This window comes from Protopterus annectens, chromosome 12.part0 (assembly GCF_019279795.1).
Source record: "Protopterus annectens isolate FY-2018-M chromosome 12.part0, PAN1.0, whole genome shotgun sequence".
In the NCBI taxonomy this organism is placed as follows: domain Eukaryota; kingdom Metazoa; phylum Chordata; order Ceratodontiformes; family Protopteridae; genus Protopterus; species Protopterus annectens.
The window spans coordinates 823,993,289-824,013,889 of record NC_056746.1 but is presented as its reverse complement, the minus strand read 5'-3'; the positions used below and the strand labels follow the sequence as shown (position 1 = coordinate 824,013,889).

The window sequence follows — 20,601 nt, the reverse complement described above, 5'->3', positions numbered from 1 at the left end:
GTGTTGAAGGCATTGGCTGTTTGTAAGGGGAGTCGGGGTCGGAGCCAGAAGGGTTTGGTGTGGCAACTTTACCAGGGATAATAGTTTATTGATAGAGGACCAAAATTTATGTGGTTGGTGTGGTAAAGATTGCTGAAGCTGAGTATAAAAATTCTTTTTATCTTGTATGATGGCTTTCTTTGTCATATTTCTCTGTTGTCTAAAGGTGACATTATCATTTAGGCTTTTTGTAGTTCGCCATTTAGCCCAGGCCTTGTTCCTATTTAAGATAAGTTTCTTAGTGTTATTTGAGAGCCATTGGGCTGTTTTAGATTTGACACGCATAGAGCGCATTGGGGCATGGTGTTCCAGGATAGTGAGAAAAGTGTTATTAAAATGACTAACTGCTTCATCTATTGGGAGAGATTTAAGAGGTGACCAGTTAACTTGCATGAGTTCATTTTGAAACTGGTTGAGGTCAAAGTATTTCTTACTACGGAATGATCTGACTTGGATAGGGACAGTAGTGCTGGTTTTTTGCCTAATAATATAAGTGAGGGAGTGATCACTGAGGTCATCTGGGAGAGTTCCTGTTGTATATTTTTGCTGAGGACAATTTGTTAATATCCAGTCAAGTATACTTTCTTTGTTGTTAAGTTTGTTTATTCTAGTTGGGAGGTTGATTATTTGAGAGAAACCATGTAGGTTAATAAGGGTGGATGGATTAGTCTGTTTACATAAGTTCCAGTCAATGTTAAAATCCCTAAGAGTATAGTTTCTTGAGGGTGATTTAGTGAGAGCCAGTTTAGAAGGTCTTCTAATATGGTTGTATTCTTTCCTGGGGGAAGATAGGTACAGACAATATTTAATGTTTTTTGTGGGTTGAGTTGCAGTTTTGTAATAATTATTTCAATAGCAGTGTCAAATGAGAGGTTATGATTTGTTCTACTAATCTGCAGTCCTGTTCTATAGAGAATAGCAACCCCACCACCTTTTTTGTTTAAGCGGTCCTGTCTTAGGATGTTGTAGCCTGGAGGAATAATCTCTTTGTCATTAATTATAGGTTTAAGCCATGTTTCTGTTAGACAGAGAATATCAAATTGTTGAACTTCTAGTAGGGCATGAATTTGTGCTATTTTATTACAAATGCTTCATATGTTTAGTTGGGCAATAGATAGTGATTTGGGAGGTTTAGTAGATGGTGTACTATTTCTAATAAGTGGGTGGCATTTAGAGGGAATTGGGGAAGGGTTTGGACCAGGGTTTGGGTGAATATCTCCATCTATTAATGAGCAAGATATTATAGGGTTAAAGAGTTGAGGGTGTTTGCAGTAGAAGTAAGGAAATTTTTTAAGGTGGTAGATAAGATATTTTATGTGAGAAAGGTGGTGGTACTTAGGTTGAAGAAAGGAGGTTGTGTGGATGGAATTGAGATAGTTTGTAGATAAGGTTGGTGGAGATGTTTGGGTATGTTTGTTTGGGATTATAAGTGTAAGGGTTAGGGGTAGTTCATAGAAGGTTAAAAGATAGGTAGAGGTTAGAGTAGTTAGGAGAGTTATTAATAGGAGATGTTGAGTATAATTAGGCATGTTAAGAAGGCCTGTGCAGGGATATTAGAAATTTAATAAGGGAAAGTTTGGTCAGGGAGTGGGAAATGAAACAGCTATATAGAAGGAGGTGTGGATGAAGTGTATAATATGATTGATTGAGATCAAATGAGGGGTGTGTCTTAGAAGGAAACAATTTGAAGATAGTAGAGGTGGGTTGGATGGAACTAGACTGTGATTGGTAGTGAGGTAAGAGGGTGGGTCTACAGTGTGATTGGCTGTGAAGTAAGAGGGGTGTGTCTTTGTGGGGGATAAATGTAGAGGTGCTAGGGGCGGGTGAGATTTGGGGGCAGGGAGGGGAGCGGAGTGAGCCCGGAGGGCGAACGGAGCGGGTAGACACAAAAAATTACTTTTGTGTGGTACAGACAAGAAACAATCAGTGAAGTGTGGAAGCAGCAGGTAGGTTTGAACTAGGTCTGTGTGTATATGTAGTGTAACCTTGTAGAAAGTAGCCTTAGTGTATGTATAGTGAAGAATAATTAAGGTAAAGCTATGGTGATGTACAGATATGGGTTAAAGGAGTTAAACAGAGTGGTGATGGGCAGGACCAGAATGTAAGAGAAAGTATAGAGGGTGTAAACCGGATAGTAGTAAGTATGCCACCTAGTGGCCAGAGGGAGAAATACCACAGTTATTCAGGTGGGAATGGGGTAAATGTGTTAGAAATAAAGCAGAAGGTTTACAGCTAAAAGAGAGAGAAGGTATATAAAGAGGTGAGAGGGGGCTGATGGAAGAGGGTCTAGGTTAGAAAGGTGATAGGGACAGGTGATATTGGCTGCTGGCTGACCTGGGCAGGTAGCTGGAGTAGGGTACACTGGTTAAAGTTTGTATTTAGACACTTATCAAAGACATACTTCCACAGTTTGTTGGAAGGCTAAACCAGGTTTGGAGAGTAGTTTTCCACTAGTCAGAGGTTCAGGTCTTCCTGGAGGGCTGAGGTAGAGGTGTAGATTTTTGGGGTCCACTTAGTAATACTACTGTAATAGCAAAAGAAGAAAGAGGAAGATAGTAAGACAAAAAAGTAGTAAGATATTTCCTTGCAGAAACAGTATCAACTTAATCAAATAAAAACAGTACTAAACAGTAATAAACCTAGTATTAAAGTGCAGTTTAGAAAAATAAACAGCCATTAGGTATTCACAGAGAGAGTGTTAAAGCAGTATTATGAATAAGCATTCACAATGAGATTATTACAGCATAAGTATGAGCCAGCGTGGTTATTGTTAGATGTTACAAATGTGATATTTAACTCAAGTAAAACAGGAAGGGGGCTGTGCTTAAACGGCTATAAAAGAATATTCGCACAGTTAAGACCAAGCTGTTAAACATATATGGACAAAAATGATTCAGAATGCTTTGCAATGTATATTCGGTAATACAGTCTACCTAAATATCGTCAGCAGCTAAAAAGGCGCCAACTAAGAGATAGCGCTATGGGTACCAGGTATACAGTAACACAGTTTAACCTACGTACCATCAGCAGCTAAAAAGGCGCCGACTGAGGGATAGCGCTATGCGTACCAGGTAAAGGTATGACTGGATCATGCCTTGTACAAATTTGAAGCGCTGTTAGCAGCAGGACTAAGTATTAACATAAGCAAAACCAGAATAGTATACCTATAAAATCCAGCACTAAAGGTACTGACCAAATATGCAAACAGCTATTTATAAAAGCTGAACGTAGTCTATAGCACTAGCAAGGCTTTCAACTGTGAATCCAGTGAACGCTAAGGCCAACAGTGTAGTTAATAGCGCAATAAGTCCGCCCTTTAGTACAGGAATTAGAGTTACACAATATAAATATCAGTGCTACATCAGCGAGATACCAGTTTGATGACTGGGGAAGTCCACTGGACCAGGGAGCCCATTTTCAGTGGAGGCCCGGGGAGAAAACCTCCACAGTACAAGAATACAAATACAATACAAAATATTACAGATATATTATACACAATCTAGTTTCAAATTTAAATGTCAAAAAGATACATTGAAAAAAAGAAAAAAAAAAACATTTTATGAAAATTCACTTAGAACAAAAAATGTGAGGGTTAGCAGGTAATTGAGCTTGACCCCCTATTTATAGTAACCAAGAGGCAATGGGGATATAGATGGGTGAGCTAGGTGTGTAAAACACAGTTACATTTCCATTTAGAGGAGAGGTAGGAGTGGAGGTTAGTTTTAGAGGTATCTTTGTTTTGTATCTGTTTGTGTTTTAGAACTTGCAAAACACACACAGACACACACACACACACACACACACACACACACACACACACACACACACACACACACACACACACACAAATATATGTGCATATGTGTGTATAGTTCTTTCCTAAACTTTATAATGCTGTTTGACATGAGGAAGCATTTTTTGAAAAAAATGCATTGTTCTCATGATTTTAATTCAAGAAGGCAAATAGCAGCTTTTGTAAAAGTGCTACTGTAAAGTTATAGAAATATTCATGAAATAGGCTGCTTTACCTGATGCAGTAGGGATTAGACCTTTTAAATGATAAGTAGATTTCATGATTGGTAATTACAACAAACAAAGCAGTAGTAAAATAACATGCACAGCAGCAGTAAATAATGAATCAAAAGCAGTATCTGAACAGAAGTTGTAAGCAGTTTCTACTATGCACTTCTTTTACTTTGTCTAACAAGCCCTTTTAATGGTTATTGCAGTCTTGAATATGTTTGCATACAATCATCAACCATTTTTAATTGTTGTAAGGTCTGCCTGACAGTTCCAGATCTTTGGCACATTTTCTTCTCATTAAAAGTAACTGATGTGTGATATTTATGTAGTCTTATTTTTTGAATGGATATACTGTTAAGTTTTTGTTTAATTTGTGCTAGCTGCCAGTCCTTTTATACCTACTAAATAAAATGCTTCCTTTCTTTGTTTCTTTTCAAGGTTCATATGATAAGGCAAGAACTGAGGAAGCAAGACTTTGGTCAAGTAACTGTAGAAAATGTTCACAATATCCAAGGTTTGTGAATCTGTAAACACCAGTGGAATTTTACAATTTAATTCAATGAGTCATCTGTTAGCTGTACTTTATTCTGAATGCCTGTTTTGTGATTATCTTCGTTTGAAGTGAAATGGGGCTTCTGATATGTTTTTTGACAATGTTAATTATCTAGAGTTGCTGAAGTACAGTAGTTCACATAAATAAATCAGTTATTTTTTTAAATGCTACTTATTTGTCAATGCAATAAGGAAACCATTTTCAAACAATGTTAAATACAGTACATGTGGACATACAGCTAGACAAACACCATATTTTTGAGAGGTAAAAGGAAACTGAATTATTCATACAAGACCCACTCAGGTATGAGAAGAACAAGCAGTCTCCACAAAGGGAATGACCAGAAATCATGACTTATCCCCAGGTCATGGAACTCTTAGGAAGAAACACTAATTACTGAGATACTGCATACTGCCACAAAATTCCCTGTTCATTATAACTAAACTAATTCCAATTATGCTATTATTTTGGGTTAAAAATATGGAGATGATGAGGCACACTGCTGCATTTTTTTTAATCATTCTCTTTTATTGTTTTATTTCTACTTGTTAACCAGGTATATGGGCTTGTCATTGACCAGGTATATGGGCTTGTCATTGATGTATATGCATATAAGGGCGGCCACGGTGGTGCAGTGGTTAGCATTGCCGCCTCACAGCAAGAGGTTCTCCGGTTCGATCCTCGGCTGGGGTGCCTTCTGTGCGGAGTCTGCATGTCCTCCCTGTGGTCGCGTGGGTTTCCTCCGGGTGCTCCGGTTTCCTCCCACATCCCAAAGACATGCTGCAGGTGGATTGGACATTCTAAATTGGCCCTAGGTGTGCGTGTGAGTGTGCCTTCTGTGGAAGGTTGGGCGCCGGGCTGGCAACTCGACACTGTAAAACTCCACTGCCATTCAATGTGCGGACAAGGTGATCCGCTGTGGCGACCCCTAACCGGGAAAAGCCGAAAGAAGAAGAAGAAGAAGATTGATGTATATGCATATATATATATATGTATATATATATATATATATATATATATATATATATATATATATATATATATATATATATATATATGTATATATATATATGTATGTATAGATATATATATATATATATATATATATATATATGTATATGTATATATATATATATATATATATATATATATATATATATATATATATATATATATATGTATATATATATATATATATATATATATGTATATATATATATATATATATATATATATATATATATATATATGTATATATATATATATATATATATATCTATATATATATATATATATATATATGTATATATATATATATATATATATATATATATATATATATATATATATATATATATCTATATATATATATGGGTCTACTTTACATTCCCGAATGCTTACTTCACTGACACCAACTTAACCGACCCAAAATCACCGACAACTCTTTTGTCCGACGAACGATTTGCCCGACCGTTAATTCACCGACACCAACGTAAATCACTATTCTTCGGTGTTGAAATAGTATATAGAAATTAATAGCAAACCACTAAAAACACGTCAGTGAAAACAACTTGTCCAAGTTGAAACGAAAATCTCATGAAGTAAGTCTTCCATTACGTGATAGTGCTCACAAATAATAAAATTGAATATTATAATTTAATTACAAAAGGAAATATCTTTGAAGTCCCAGCTGGACGTATAACTAGTGCTGTAGATATGCCTCCATTTCCCAAACATCAACTGTAATAGCTGAAAGTAATAAGTTGTCGGGTTTTCTAATTAATATTTCTTTGTAGTAATGCAAACTAACATATAATGTATACAACTTCCGATAAACCCGCCATCATTACGGCTCACTAGAATATATTGTTGGAAACATATGACTGATTTGTATACTAATTTACAATATCAAGTACGTAACTACAATAATTCACTGCAGCTGTCGGGATTACGATAGTCGGTAATTCACACTTTTGGTAATTAGCGATTTCGGACATTTAGTCTCGGTAAACTTGGTGTCGGGAAAGTGCAACTTTGGGAATTTAAAGTGGACCCATATATATATATATATATATATATATATATATATATATATATGTATATGTATATATATATATATATATATATATATATATATATATATATATATATGTATATGTATATATATGTATATATATATATATATATATATATATATATATATATATATATATATATATATATATATATATATATATATATATATATATATATATATATATATATATATATATATATATATATATATATATATATATATATATATATATATATATATATATATATGTATATATATATATATATATATATATATATATATATATATATATATATATATATATATATATATATATATATATATATATATATATATATATATATATATATATATATATATATATATATATATATATATATGTATATGTATAAATATATATATATATATATATATATGTATATGTCTGCAAAGCTATGGAAAGAATCATTATGGAACTCATAAACAGAGACATAGGGGACCTACAGACACTTGACCCCACCCAGTTCGGCTTTGTAAAGGGAAGATCTTGCCTTTTAAACCTGGTTGACTTTTTCGAAACAGTCACTAGAGCCATTGATGAGGGCAAAGCAGTCCATACAGCATACCTGGACTTGGCTAAGGCCTTCAACACAATACCCCACTCAGGCATCATAGATAAGCTAAACAGCTTAAAAGTAAACCCTTATGTCACTAGATGGGTTGCAAACTGGCTAAAGGACAGAACCCATAAAGTTAAAATCACTGGAGCAATGTCCGACTCAAAGCCAGTCACAAGTGGTGTCCCACAGGGATCTGTCCTGGGACCCCTCTTGTTCGGCATTTATTTCTCAGATGTTAAAGCAAACATGAGAGGGCTGTGGCTGACAAAGTTCACAGATGACTGCAAACTAGGCGCCATAGTCGATACACCAGCAGACACACACATCCTACAAAAAGGCTTCACTGAAACGGACAACTGGTGCCGTAGTCACGGCCTTAAACTAAATGCCAAAAAATGTATAGTCATCCCTTTTGGAAAAAACAAAGTACCCACAAATTATCACATAGACAGCAACCCACTGAGTACGGAAAAAGTAATCAGAGACCTAGGGACCCAAGTAGACAGCGACCTCTCATTTGACACCCACGTTGCCAAAGTGGTTAGAAAAACATTCTACCTTGCACACCTCATCATGAAGGGATTCACATCTAGATCCAAGGATGTCATTGTACCCCTATATTTCTCCCTCATCAGACCCATGATTGAGTACAATGCCCCATTTGGTATGTACCTCACCCGGCATTTGCAACAGGTGGAGAGACCACAAAAGTACATCACCAAAAGTATCTAGGGTCTCCAACATGTGTCTTATTCTGCCAGACTAAAGAAACTTCAGCTCTATTCAGTAGCATACTGCCTGCTCAGAGGTGATCTCTGCCTGACGTACAAGGCCATGTCCAATCAGGATCTGATGGACATGCTCCACCTCAAAAAATCCAAATCCATCAGGACCACGAGAGCTAAAGACTTAAACCTCGGCACAAGTATGAATAGGACATGCTGGAGGGATAGATTCATAACCCAGAGGCTTCCCATGCTTTGGAACAGGATCCCAGTTCATATTAGGCAGAGCCCCTCACTGACTCTCTTCAAGAGAAATCTTGATGAGTGGATGAGAGATCGTAAGTTTACCCCAGGGGTCACATCTGTGTCACTGCTAGACAGGGGCACAGTAAACTAATTCTATTATATAAGGGGACCTTCATTGTGTCACTACTAGACAGAGGCACAGTATTCTAGATTTATTCTGTACATTTTTGTACCATTTCATGGGGTGGCAAAAGCCACATCACTATGGCTAGGCTTACAAATGCCCCAGGGCAGATAGCCTAGTACTATACTATGAAACTATGAAACTAAGCCCTTCAAAGGAACAATTCATAACATATTTGGTACATTAAGGAACAAAAAAAATTAAAAGTTAAATTAAATTAAATAAAAAATTAAATCTTAAAATAATAATATTAATTAAAAATTAAATAGTTAAATTTTAAAGTTTAATAGTACTTCAATGTGGATTAAAAAGGTTTTGCAAGGAAATTGGGCTTTGTTTAAAATACACCCATATATCTATAAAGTATTGGGGACAGTCACAACATCTGTATATAAAAGGGGCAACATTTTAAAAAGCAAGTTTGAATACAATACTGCTAGTGTTATCAATTTAAGTAATGCTGCTGGAGCAGCACCTGAAATTTGGTCTAAGGAAGTATGGCTTGTGCAACCATGTAGATTCATTTGGGAAGCCAACGCTTTACCAGTAATAAATAGAGGTTGTTTTTTAAAGTTAATGACTTCAGCAAGTCAGAGTTCCTCTGGTGTGGTTTATATTAAGATTTGCCAGGATTTTAACAGTAATTATATAGGGAAGACTGAATACCCACTCCAATAAAAGGGTTTATGAACATCTATATGATATAGCAAAAGTCAATACCACCAATGCCTGATTTAGACATACATAGGTGTGTGAGAGCAAAGCAAATTTTAAGTTTATACTTACAGAGAAAGTGATGAGAGACCCAAAAGATGGTGCATGGGGAGAGTTTTTGAATTCATAGACGTAGCATGACAATTGAGAGTTAATCCCACAGTATGGCCAAGACTGAATGATCACAGTTCTATACAGAGTGTTTTCAAATAACGCTCTGCTAAACTTTAGTGCTCTACAGCTTAGCTGTTTAACCTTTAATTATCAATAGTTTCCTATTTTTATCTGTATCTATATTTATATCTATCTATATATATATATATATATATATATCTATATATATATATATATATATATATATATATATATGGATTCACTTCATAACACTGAAACTTCAAAATACTGAAAATGACAAAACTTCATAATACTGAAGACCAAAATACTGAAAGCTCAAAATACTGAATACTCAAAATACTGAAACTCAAAATACTGAAAACACATATTATGCGTAAACTCAGCTTAAACAACATAAATCATAACAATTTCTACCAAATATATGTGCCCCCCACACCCCCTGCTAATTAAATATATCAACTCCAAGATTGCACATAGTGTAGTTAAGTGCAATCTTGGAGCAGATATATATAATTAGCAGGGGGTGTGGGGGGCGCAGCCATATATATATATATATATATATATATATATATATATATATATATATATATATATTATAAGGTCCTTATTATTTTTTATTGTTAAATTATTACCATTCTTGTTTTTATTGTACTTTTCAAGATAATAGTTGATATATAATTATATCAATATAATTTTATATATATATATATATATATATATATATATATATATATATATATATATATATAGTTCTACTTTACATCATCGAAGAACCACAACATTGACTCATTAAACATGGAGATGACAACATCATAATAGTAAGCTCAAAACAGCGAACACATAGAACGGTGAATTTCACCTCCAGGAAACTAACCACTTGGCCACCACTGACAATAACAAAAACACTAAACAAATTAAACCCACCAAAGTGGGAATCTGTGCTCCTACATCACCCATGTAATGGGCTTTGCCCCCCACAACCCCCCACTTAAATATTACAACTCCGATATCACACTACAGTGGAGAAACGGGCAAAGGTTGTCAATGGTGGCCAAGTGGTTAGTTTCCTGGACGTGAAATTCACACTTCTGGGTGTTCGCTGTTTTGACCTTATGATGTTGTTTTCTTGCTGTTTAGTGAGTCGACATTGTGGTTCTTCGATATTATGAAAGGGAACCATATATATATATATATATATATATATATATATATATATATATGTGTGTGTGTGTGTGTGTGTGTGTTTATAGCTATGCATATATATGTATATAAATACACACACACACACACACACACACACACACACACACACACACACACACACACTCACATTTATTTATTGTAGCCTCTGATTGCAAAGTGTTTTTTTTTTTTTTTATTAAAAATCTTGCACAAGATTCTTTAGGTGACTTTGCCTCTGTTTATTGCAGGGTTAAGAAGTCATGCTGGTTTTCCAAAAAATGTATACAAGGTTTCTAAAGCAAAATTATATATTTTATACTGCGAACTTTAGGTATTTTTTGTTTATCTTATAAAAGAACCATACATACATTGTTTAGAGCTTATAATATGACATGGTTTAAATGCAGATTCGGCAGTGTATAATTTGCTTAACTTTATTTAGTTTACATGACAGGAAAGGTGTTTTAAGACTGGATGTTTGTTATATTAGTAGTGTGTTGTTACATTAAAAATATGTGTTGGCTTTCAGTTTTAGTTCTGATGAAGTCCACAGATGTGGGAGGAAAGAGCTTAACTAAAACTGATAATAAAGAATTAATATTCAGTTTGGGTGTACCATTTGTTTCTGCTCAGCTGCTGGTTATGCTGTTTTTCTTGATGTTTGGTTACTTGTTTTCAGAGTACTCTATAGTTGTCAATTTTCAAAATAGTTTTATCTCTGCTCTTTCATCTGTACTCCATCTTTCGCCTTCAGTTTCAAGTGCAGACAAGCAGGACAACAATGTGTCTTCTTTGTTTTTTTTGATGAATCACTATCTATATCATGACTGAGTCTTTCCACAGTATCCTCACTATCTTACTGGACCACCAACTGTGAAGAATGTTTGACACCCCCTCAGTACACTTACATCTTAACACTGCATCCCGCCACCTTTCTTCCTTAATTCTTTGTGGAGTCCTATATCAATGATGCATCAGCCTAAACTGCAAATTCAAACACTATTTCTTCTGAATTGAAAATGCAAACCTATTGTGCTTCTGAGAGCCTGTCGTTCAAATCTCACCCTAAAAAACAGATACGCTTCATTTTATGTAGCTGTTTACAGTGCTATTGTAGTAAGTGTTGTTCAGGTTAAAAACAATGCAAACTGGCTACTGTGTTATTTTCTGGATATTGAATAATGTATGCTCACATGCAGTCATTTATGCATGGAATTCTTCAGACTTATATACACTTATACTTGGTTAGATTATGTTTTGCTATATGGGAATAGAAACAGATGTGCCACACTGTGTTGAGCAGTGTAAACCAATAATCACCAGACAAATGAAACAAAACTACAGATCTTTAATGTGTTATACTGAAAAAAGAGAATGCACTGTCCAAAGCTGATAATATTTTACATGTGACAATACTAACCCTGTTAGAAAAATGTGCATGAAATTTGTCATAGAAAAGGGTAACAGAAAATGAAAACCACTTCTAATTAATTGTGACAAAGTGCAAAAATATTACTTCATCAGCAAAGCAAATCATTTACCCAAAACACACAATCAGTTATTAGAACTACCAGTCTACAACACTTCCCTTGGGGTTAATATTCCAGTGACAAATCTCATATAATTCTGAGAAGACTTTTCTATTATAGGTTCATAGGTTCATAGGTAAGTACAGGCTAGCTGCCCTTGCTGGACATTTAAAGCCTGTCCAGTTGCCCTTTTCGTGCTCGAATTAACCTATCCCATATGGTTGTAGATTAGTTTTACCTATTCTTATGGCTGATACATATATATTTCCCCTAATGAGAATAACTAAGATCATGCCATAGATAATTTAAGGGGATCAATGCATGGGATAATGCATTTAGGAACTGCCTCTGTCTATTAGTAGTATCGAGATAGTCTTCTGGTAAATTTTCTATTTCACATCCATAGATCCAAGTTGTACTTCAGTATGGAAAGGGATGGACTTCTTTTTATGGGGATGGGACTCTGTTCAAGAGTACCAATTTCATCTTTGAGATATACCTGTCCTTCCAAACCATTTTGTTGATGTTGCAGAAGAGATTTAGATCCCTTGACCAAGTATTCTGTTGCAGTTTGACTTGCTGAGGTGCAATAAATTCATCAGTATTGGGTCAGTGGATGCCTTCTATGCCAGAAACAGGTCACCTCTTAGCAGTCTATACGGTGTATTGTTTAGGCCTTCTATCCTTTTAGTAAGGTATCTTTGTGGCATTCCAGTTGTTGCATGTGTCTGGAAAGATACATGCTAAAGGAGGATTATACACAACAACTGGCTTAATGAGGGCTGAATAAAAGGGGACAATGACATATGTAGACCTAGATACAACCACTTTGTTTATAAGCAGTGCAATGTAGAAGGACTTTCTTACAACAATAGACACATTTTGGTCAAAAGTCAGATCACTGTTCACATAAGTTCCCAAATCATAAACTGGGTCAACTCTTAGAGGCATATTGTCAATGTGGTAGTTCCCTAGAGTAGATAACTTTCCAAAGGATACAGTAGTGCATTTTTGGCATTTAGTTTCAGTCTGTGATTTTGGAACCAATAGTTTATTTTTGACAAACATTCCTACAGGATGGTTAAGTCATTTGGTGATTCCATGACTGCTTCTAGTGTGCAGTCCCCTGCAAACTTAATCAGTCAGAGCCCTTTGGTATTTTATTTCAGAAAAGTAAATGCCAAATGAAGAGGTCCCAGTATAGAACCCTTGGGGACCCCACTGGTGACTGGTCTCTTTTTTGGGATAGCTTCCCCATTTTGATTTCCTGCATCCAGTCTGTGAGCCAATTGGCAATCCAGTGGCTGACAAAGGGGGTTATTCCCAGTTTATTTAGCTTTCCTACTATTCCTGGGTGGGGAATTGTGTTAAAAGCTTTAGCTGGGTGAGGTATGCAGTGTGTATCTTTTTACCTTCATCCATTGCTTTAGTGACCTTTTCAAAAAAGACCTCCAGGTTGAGTAAGCATGCCTTGCCCTGCCCTTGATGAATCCAAACTAAGGCAGGTCCACTGTTTAAAGGTTTCCTATATCCTAATTGATCAGTTTCATGATAAGTCTTTTCATGGCTTTGCAAAAGGCAAAAGAGGCTGGTCAGACTTATGGCTGTGCAATTGCCTGGGTGTGTGAAAGATCCTCCCTTATGTAGGGGAATAACTATAGCTGTTCTCCATTCTCTTTGTACAAAACCTGCTTGGAGGCTGAGACTGAAAAGTGTTGTTAGGGGTTTGGCTAAACTGTGCTTCATGCTGTGTAGAATGCGTCCAGGGATATTGTCAGGACTCATCAATGCGGTATTTTTAGCTTTAAATAGCACTTGTAGGACTTGGGGGTGCATGATAGCAGGAGGTCAGCAAGTTTCTGGTATATCTTCAGGAACAGATGGGGGGGAGTAAAGTCAGAAATAAAAGCGTCATCCAGAAGGTTTACTCTATTTTCAGCTTCAGTGTAGGTAACATCATTCACAAACAACTCAGAACATTGCTGCATTGTGCTTTTGAGATTACAAACATAACAAAAAGTTGTTTTGCTTAGGTAGCTATTTTCGCCTCAAATATGGCTTTGGTGAATTTTATTAAGCTATTGAGTTGTCTGTTTATTTCAGTGACAACTGGTCTAACAATCTGGGAATTACTCTTCTTACTTTTGGTCAAAATGATTGTCCTTTTATTGTAACATTTATTTATATTATGGTTCTACCATGTGGGTTTTTTTTCAGGCGTTTGCCCTGCACTTGTTCCTATGGGGTACAGCTGCATCTGTGCTGCTGTTTACATGTTGGTATAGAGTAGTGGTGTACATTTCTGTGTATTTAGTGGAGTTAATATGGTTTGGTGGGAATTTGAAACTTGCCAAAAACAATACGAAACACTGGTCAACATCTTCCCAAGCTTTAAAGAGCAAGAATTTTTTTTTTATTTTAATTCTGTTTTTCTCCTCTGTCTGTTAACTATCTCTTTCTCACCCCCTTCCCGCACATATCCATTCTACTACAGAAGGGCACCTGCTAATCACTGTGTGTTGTGTTTTGCAGAGAGCTGCTAGGGTTTTTTTCTTCATATGACCTTGCCCTTTCCCTGACGACTGACTTGCATACACATCTGAATGAGGGCTTGATAATCATCCCACTTTGCTCATAAATGCTCCCATACATTAGCAGTAAAGGTTATTGCAGAAATGATGCATTGCAGCAATAAGTGAATGGTCCTATCATGTAACTTGCATGCTTTATAAAAATCTTCCATATCTGCATTGTAATGGACTGTACCACATGTCTTTCCCAATGATGGGTGACACAGCACTGGTCCCTCTGTCCCGCCATGTTCTCTTGGCTCCTCTAGCAAATAAGTCACTAACTGCTTCACTTTTATATCACTTTATCTATTTTGACTTAGGAATCCTTAGGCATTAGCTTATCTTCTGTCTTATATTTTTTTTCTTCCACCTCCTCTCATTGACCATTAAGCTTCCATCTCAGCTGTGGAATTGTTCCATTCATTCCTCATAAGGGAAGAATGTGCCAATTAATTCTCCCACAAGGTGAGAGTCTGGTGCCTAGAACTGAGCAATCATATGCTGTAGCACAGCAACTTCCACATATTGCTAGCCTTGAGAGTGCACATGTATACTTCCATGGCATACAGCTGATGCAGATATGTTCATTTTGGACAATTTGGTGTCATTTCTCAACCATAGTGAACAAGTTGAGAGTTGCTTCTCTCCCACTTACCCAGTGAAAAGTTCACCAGCAACTAGGCCCACAGTCAAAGCCAGGTCATCTAGGGAAAGTCAGGGTTTTATCTTGCTTTGCCAGTGGAGCTAGCAAGGCATTAACCATTTTTCAATGAACAAAGCAGAAATTAAACAAAAGATTTGTACAAATGTACATAAATTATATATATTACATAAACATGAAATAACAAACAAAGACATAAATCTGAAGAAAACATTGAAACAAAAAGCTTCAAACTACAACCGAAAAAGGTTCCTAACATATTAAAATGAACCTGCTAAAAACAACTGCATCACATGCTATATAGAAAGCAGATTTTTTAACAACTTTGTGAAAACAAATGTACAGTTAACAGGAACATACTTGAATTTTTTATAAGATGATATCCCTAAGCATAATAGAACATTCTGATTTCTCTTTGAAATCTTGGGAATAGAACAAGATAATTATAAATTCCTTCTAGTACTTAAGAGATTATTACAAATAAATGTATCTGAAATAACATTAGGAACAGTTATAAGCAAAACTACAGATGGCATATTCAAGCTCATGTTGTAAATATAGTTGACTTGAATCACTGCACATCTAACAAAGATGAGCGAAGTAGACCCACGCATAAAACATAGAATTAAACGGTTAGTCGATAACAACTTGTTATAAATTGTTTTGTTGCATCCAGAATAGATTTTAAGGTTATAGTTCCAAAAAGACAATATCATCGATTTCCCTAACAGTGTAGGAACATCTTTTTTTGACATTTTGTAATACTTTTTTTGCCCATTTACTTAAAATGGCCATCAGGCTTCTCTAACCACAGAGACACCATCATCCAGGTCTCTGTAAGGGTTTCTTGTGGCCTTACCCTCATCCTGGCTATGGAAATACTTTTCTTTGAAACCCTGGCTCCTCCCTGTGGGTGTAGGAGCACATGATCTACATTTCTACAAGGGCTACCATACTCCTCATGCATAGGCATGCCTCTGTAAACCTGCTGAGAAAGGCTGCATGATTCACAGCTTGGTGAACTGAACAGATATCCCAGGACAAGTACCTCTCTTCCAAGAGATTGTGACACAGTATAGCCCTATTCTCCAAGGATAGGCACCCTCTCTATGCCACCTGCAACAGATGCCCATTCTGCTAAGCGAACATGGGTTGCCTGGGTTGTAATCACTTTATACCAGTGGAGCTGTCTTAGATTGGCATTTTTGTCTGTGTATAATCAAGCAAGCTTGCAACAAGTAGATTTTTTTTAACTTAACTGTTTGATAAGAAAAGTAAAGGAAATAATTAATTTCAATATCTATGTCGGAATTAACTGTAACCCTATACAGTGTCAGCAATTGTGTGATCATCTACTATAATTTGAAAACTGTTCCTTGGTATTAAGAAAATAAAATGCAAAATTTCCCAACCAAAGAATCTCTTATGTATACATGAAGTTATAACTGAAGATGTCATAAGTATTAATACCTCATCTTTAGTAGATGAACAAGTCTCTGAAATATTATTAATCCTAGCCCAAAGAAACTCTTCTGGAGAGTATATTACATCTCTAATATGCTTATAAATATAGGAAACCAAACAACATTTAATATTAACGTTTTGTAAAACAAAAATCAGTAAATGGACTAGTAAAATCAAAATGTATTTTACTAATATAAATTAATTTTCTAAAATGCATGGAATAAATTAAAGTCACATCAGCATTGTTCAGGGTAAATGAAGATTTAGCATTCTCAAAAATGTCTGATATTTTGTATCACTTGATATCAGTACCACAGACCTTTAAATTCCCATTCCCTGATTACTTCTTCCTAACAAAAGCAACTAGCAAATTGAAACATCAGATTGTATAAAAAAAGCTCTAATCTAATCATTTCCAAAGAAAGTGTTTCCAAAAACTTACTGGCTTACAAGAAGACATTGCTAATCAGTATCATAAATTTAAGAACTTTCAGCAGCAAGTTTAAGTAATCCAGTTCAGAACAGTGCTGTTTTCATAACCAAATCAGTACCAGCCGTTCTACATTTCTGGGAAATGCATCTGATTTGTGATATCTCCAAGAGTTCATTACAAAAGGGAGAAATGAAAAGCCATAAAAAATGCATCATATAAATTAATGAACGACAATTGAATACCACATTTTGTTTTTACTTCAGCCTTAAACTTGCACATTAACTTTGAGTGTAATGGTATACTACCAATGCCTAAACATCATATTTTGCATTTACATAATACACTTTTATTTGGTCTATTTGGTCTAACCATTGATGCAGTTGAAGGATAAAACATTTTAACATATAATACACCTTTCATAAGGGTCATTTGTGATCTGAAGATTGTAATTAATAAACTCTCATACAAAATATGTAAGTTTGAGTTGATAGATGTGTTAGCCTTTGTGTGACTGTTACTATTTTTTAAACAGATTCATAATCAGACAGCCTATATAATCAGAGGGCCATTTTGTTTTATTAATGCCCATATTTTTTAGTAGTTTTTAATCCTAAAAGCATGCAGGGACCAACATTCTTTCAGTGGCTCAAAATTTTTAAAGTATAGATGTGGTGAATTTAGAAATGTTAACATAGTATCACCTTCAGATGTTGAAACAGAGGTTGAAGAATTTATACTTGGCAAAAGATTCAGTGGCTAGAATAAAATATAAAAAATAATGGGCATCCTTGATTATATACCATGTGTTGTGAAAACGTTTTGGGAAATTCACATTCCTAAGGGAAAACAGCATATGAAGAATGTAACCAAAGCAAAATGCCATCAACCACTATTGAAGATCAGGGAGCAGTTGAACAAAATGTTCAACCATTAACCATCCAATGATTTCTTTAAAAAGTCTTAAATAAGACACTTGAACTTAAAAGCATAAGAACTCATATTTTATTTAGAAGATTTAGCACTTTTGTTCCTCAACTGGAAGTTCATCAAAATCTAGGTTTCCTCACACTTCACTTCCTTTTGTATCAGTTGATTTAAAGGTACACTGGGTTTTATACATTAAAAATCTCATCAGTGAAGTGTTACATAATCTAAGACCATTCTTTAATTTTTAATAAAAGATATTGATAAGGAAAACAGTAAAAAGAAAATAGATAAATAAAGGGATTAGGTAAATAAAAAGTAAGTTATTTAAATAAATTAACTATTCCATAACTTTCTCTAAAGCGCTAAAATTCTAAGAATCAGAATACAAGGTACTACATGTTCAAAGTACAAGGTACAGGGTACTAAATGTAAAATACAAAATCTGTGGCTATGTCCTCCTTACCGGTTACTGTAAATGTGTTACTTTCATTTTTAGTATTGGGTTAACAGATGACACGTGATTTAGACCATGTGAATGGAAACAATGCATTTAAGCATAATTGCCATTTCAGTTGTTTGTATTCAGTTAAATTCTCCCAGTTGCCCCCTATCAAATCTTAGGGTATTCTATCTATTACACCAAACAATAATTCACATTTACTAGTACAAACTGAATAGTGTCTGTAGAGGGCATTGATAGTGTTTTTCTTTCTAATGTCATAAAGATGCTTGTATACTCTTTTATTGAGAGTATGTTAAATTGTTTTCCTGTGTAGAAACTGTGTCACACTTGGCATAATTCTAGATATACTATCCCCGATGTTGTACAATTCCCATTAACAAGATGAATTTTACATTCAGCCCATTGCTGAGTGTAAGGACCTTTTGAGTAAGAATGTATTTATAAAATTTACAATACCCACATTTTGTTGTGCCTTTATCTTGTCCTATTCTGGTGATGTTGCTATTATTATTTTCAAAATTTTGTTTCAGATTATGTGATGTCTTAAACATGAAGTGTGGTTCAGCACCTAAATTGCCTAACATCGAAGTGTTGCAACTAGTAACTGACCAGTTCTTTACTATAATGCTTTTAATCTTGGGAGCCATCATATTATACTCTATAATAAGAACTCTTTTGTAATTGTCCCATTCATTCTTTTTGAAATGGTTCGTGATCGTCATTTGAGTCAATTCAAGGTGTTATTCCTGTCCTAACAAACGTATATATTTGTTACCCCCAAAGATCATACTAGATGATTAGTAAAACACAAATTCCAAACAGAGGAGTCACCACAATGCACAGACATCCACGGAAGTACACTTTATTAAATAAAAAAACAAAAGACCTAGCGTTTTCGCCTACTTACATCTAGGCATCATCAGAGTCAAATTCACATTTCCATTAGTTCCCTTATATAGCATTGTTTAATTGAATGACATAGTTAATTAAACAAGTGTCAGTTCTCTTCTTAAAGGTATAGCATCAGGCTGCATATATTAAATATGGTTAAAAATACTTAAGTAATGTAAAACCAATAAAAAACTTGTTAAAATACATCACCTATGTAGTATATCAAACTTGCATCAACCCTAGTTTCAGTAAGCTAGTAATAGAGCAACTGTCATTTATATCTGGGGATACTGTGGCATTAAGTCTCATCTGCCACATAGTCTCCCTGAATTCCAGTAACATTTGAAAATCACCCCCCCTCATTATACACCACTCTATCTACAATAAAAAATAAAAACCTTTTTAAAACCCTCACACATGTCACTGTGGGGAAAAAAGTGCATTAGTGGTCTTTTTGTTCTTAATATCCCTCCAATGTTCTGCCATCCTGTCACGTAACCTTCATGTGGTTTTCCCTACATAAAATGCAGGACAACTCCCACATTTGGCAATGTATACCACCATTTTAGTGTTACAAGTAGTTCACCCAGGACACTGCACGGTCCTGCTGTAATCTTGAATAGTCACGTATGGACCTTCATGTATGTATCTGTCTACAATATTTACACATGTTACATTTACTCAGTAATGAATTATATGGCTTTATAACATGGTCCTTGTTCTTCTCGAATATTTTCTTTAAATTATTTCCTATACTATAGGTCACTACAGGATGTTTGCCAAGTTTCTTTTTCAACTCACTTGTTATAGTTAATTCCCAACAGTTCATAATAACCCCCTTCAGTACTCTCGTCTCTTGGTTAAAAGGCAATACCAATACTTTATTTTGTGTCATTGCAGGGGTTGGATTTTGTTTGGCACCTGTATTCATTAATAAAATAGGTGTATATAAATCCCTTCATTTTTTTCATGTCTCATTTCTAATTTTAATCAATAAATGCAATAGGTATCCCCTGTTAAGGAGCAAACCAATTAAATTTGACATCTCCATTTCAAATGTATAGTCATCACTAACCAACCTAGAGAGGCAAACCCTTTGTCCTTTTATAACGCCTCTCTTCTGGTGGGCTGAGTGGCAGCTATCAAAGTGTAACAACATGCTAGAAAAAGTTTAATTTCTAAA

General features: G+C 35.1%; 1 protein-coding gene across 1 annotated transcript in view; it reads left to right on the top strand.

Annotated features, from left to right (window-relative positions):
* The window catches only part of HELZ2 (helicase with zinc finger 2), a 1,911,095-nt gene that overhangs the window by 783,780 nt on the left and 1,106,714 nt on the right, over nt 1–20,601 (top strand). The window contains exon 7 of the mRNA XM_044089861.1: nt 4,501–4,576. Coding sequence (XP_043945796.1) covers nt 4,501–4,576 — 76 coding nt within the window. The remainder of the gene's footprint in view (nt 1–4,500; nt 4,577–20,601) is intronic.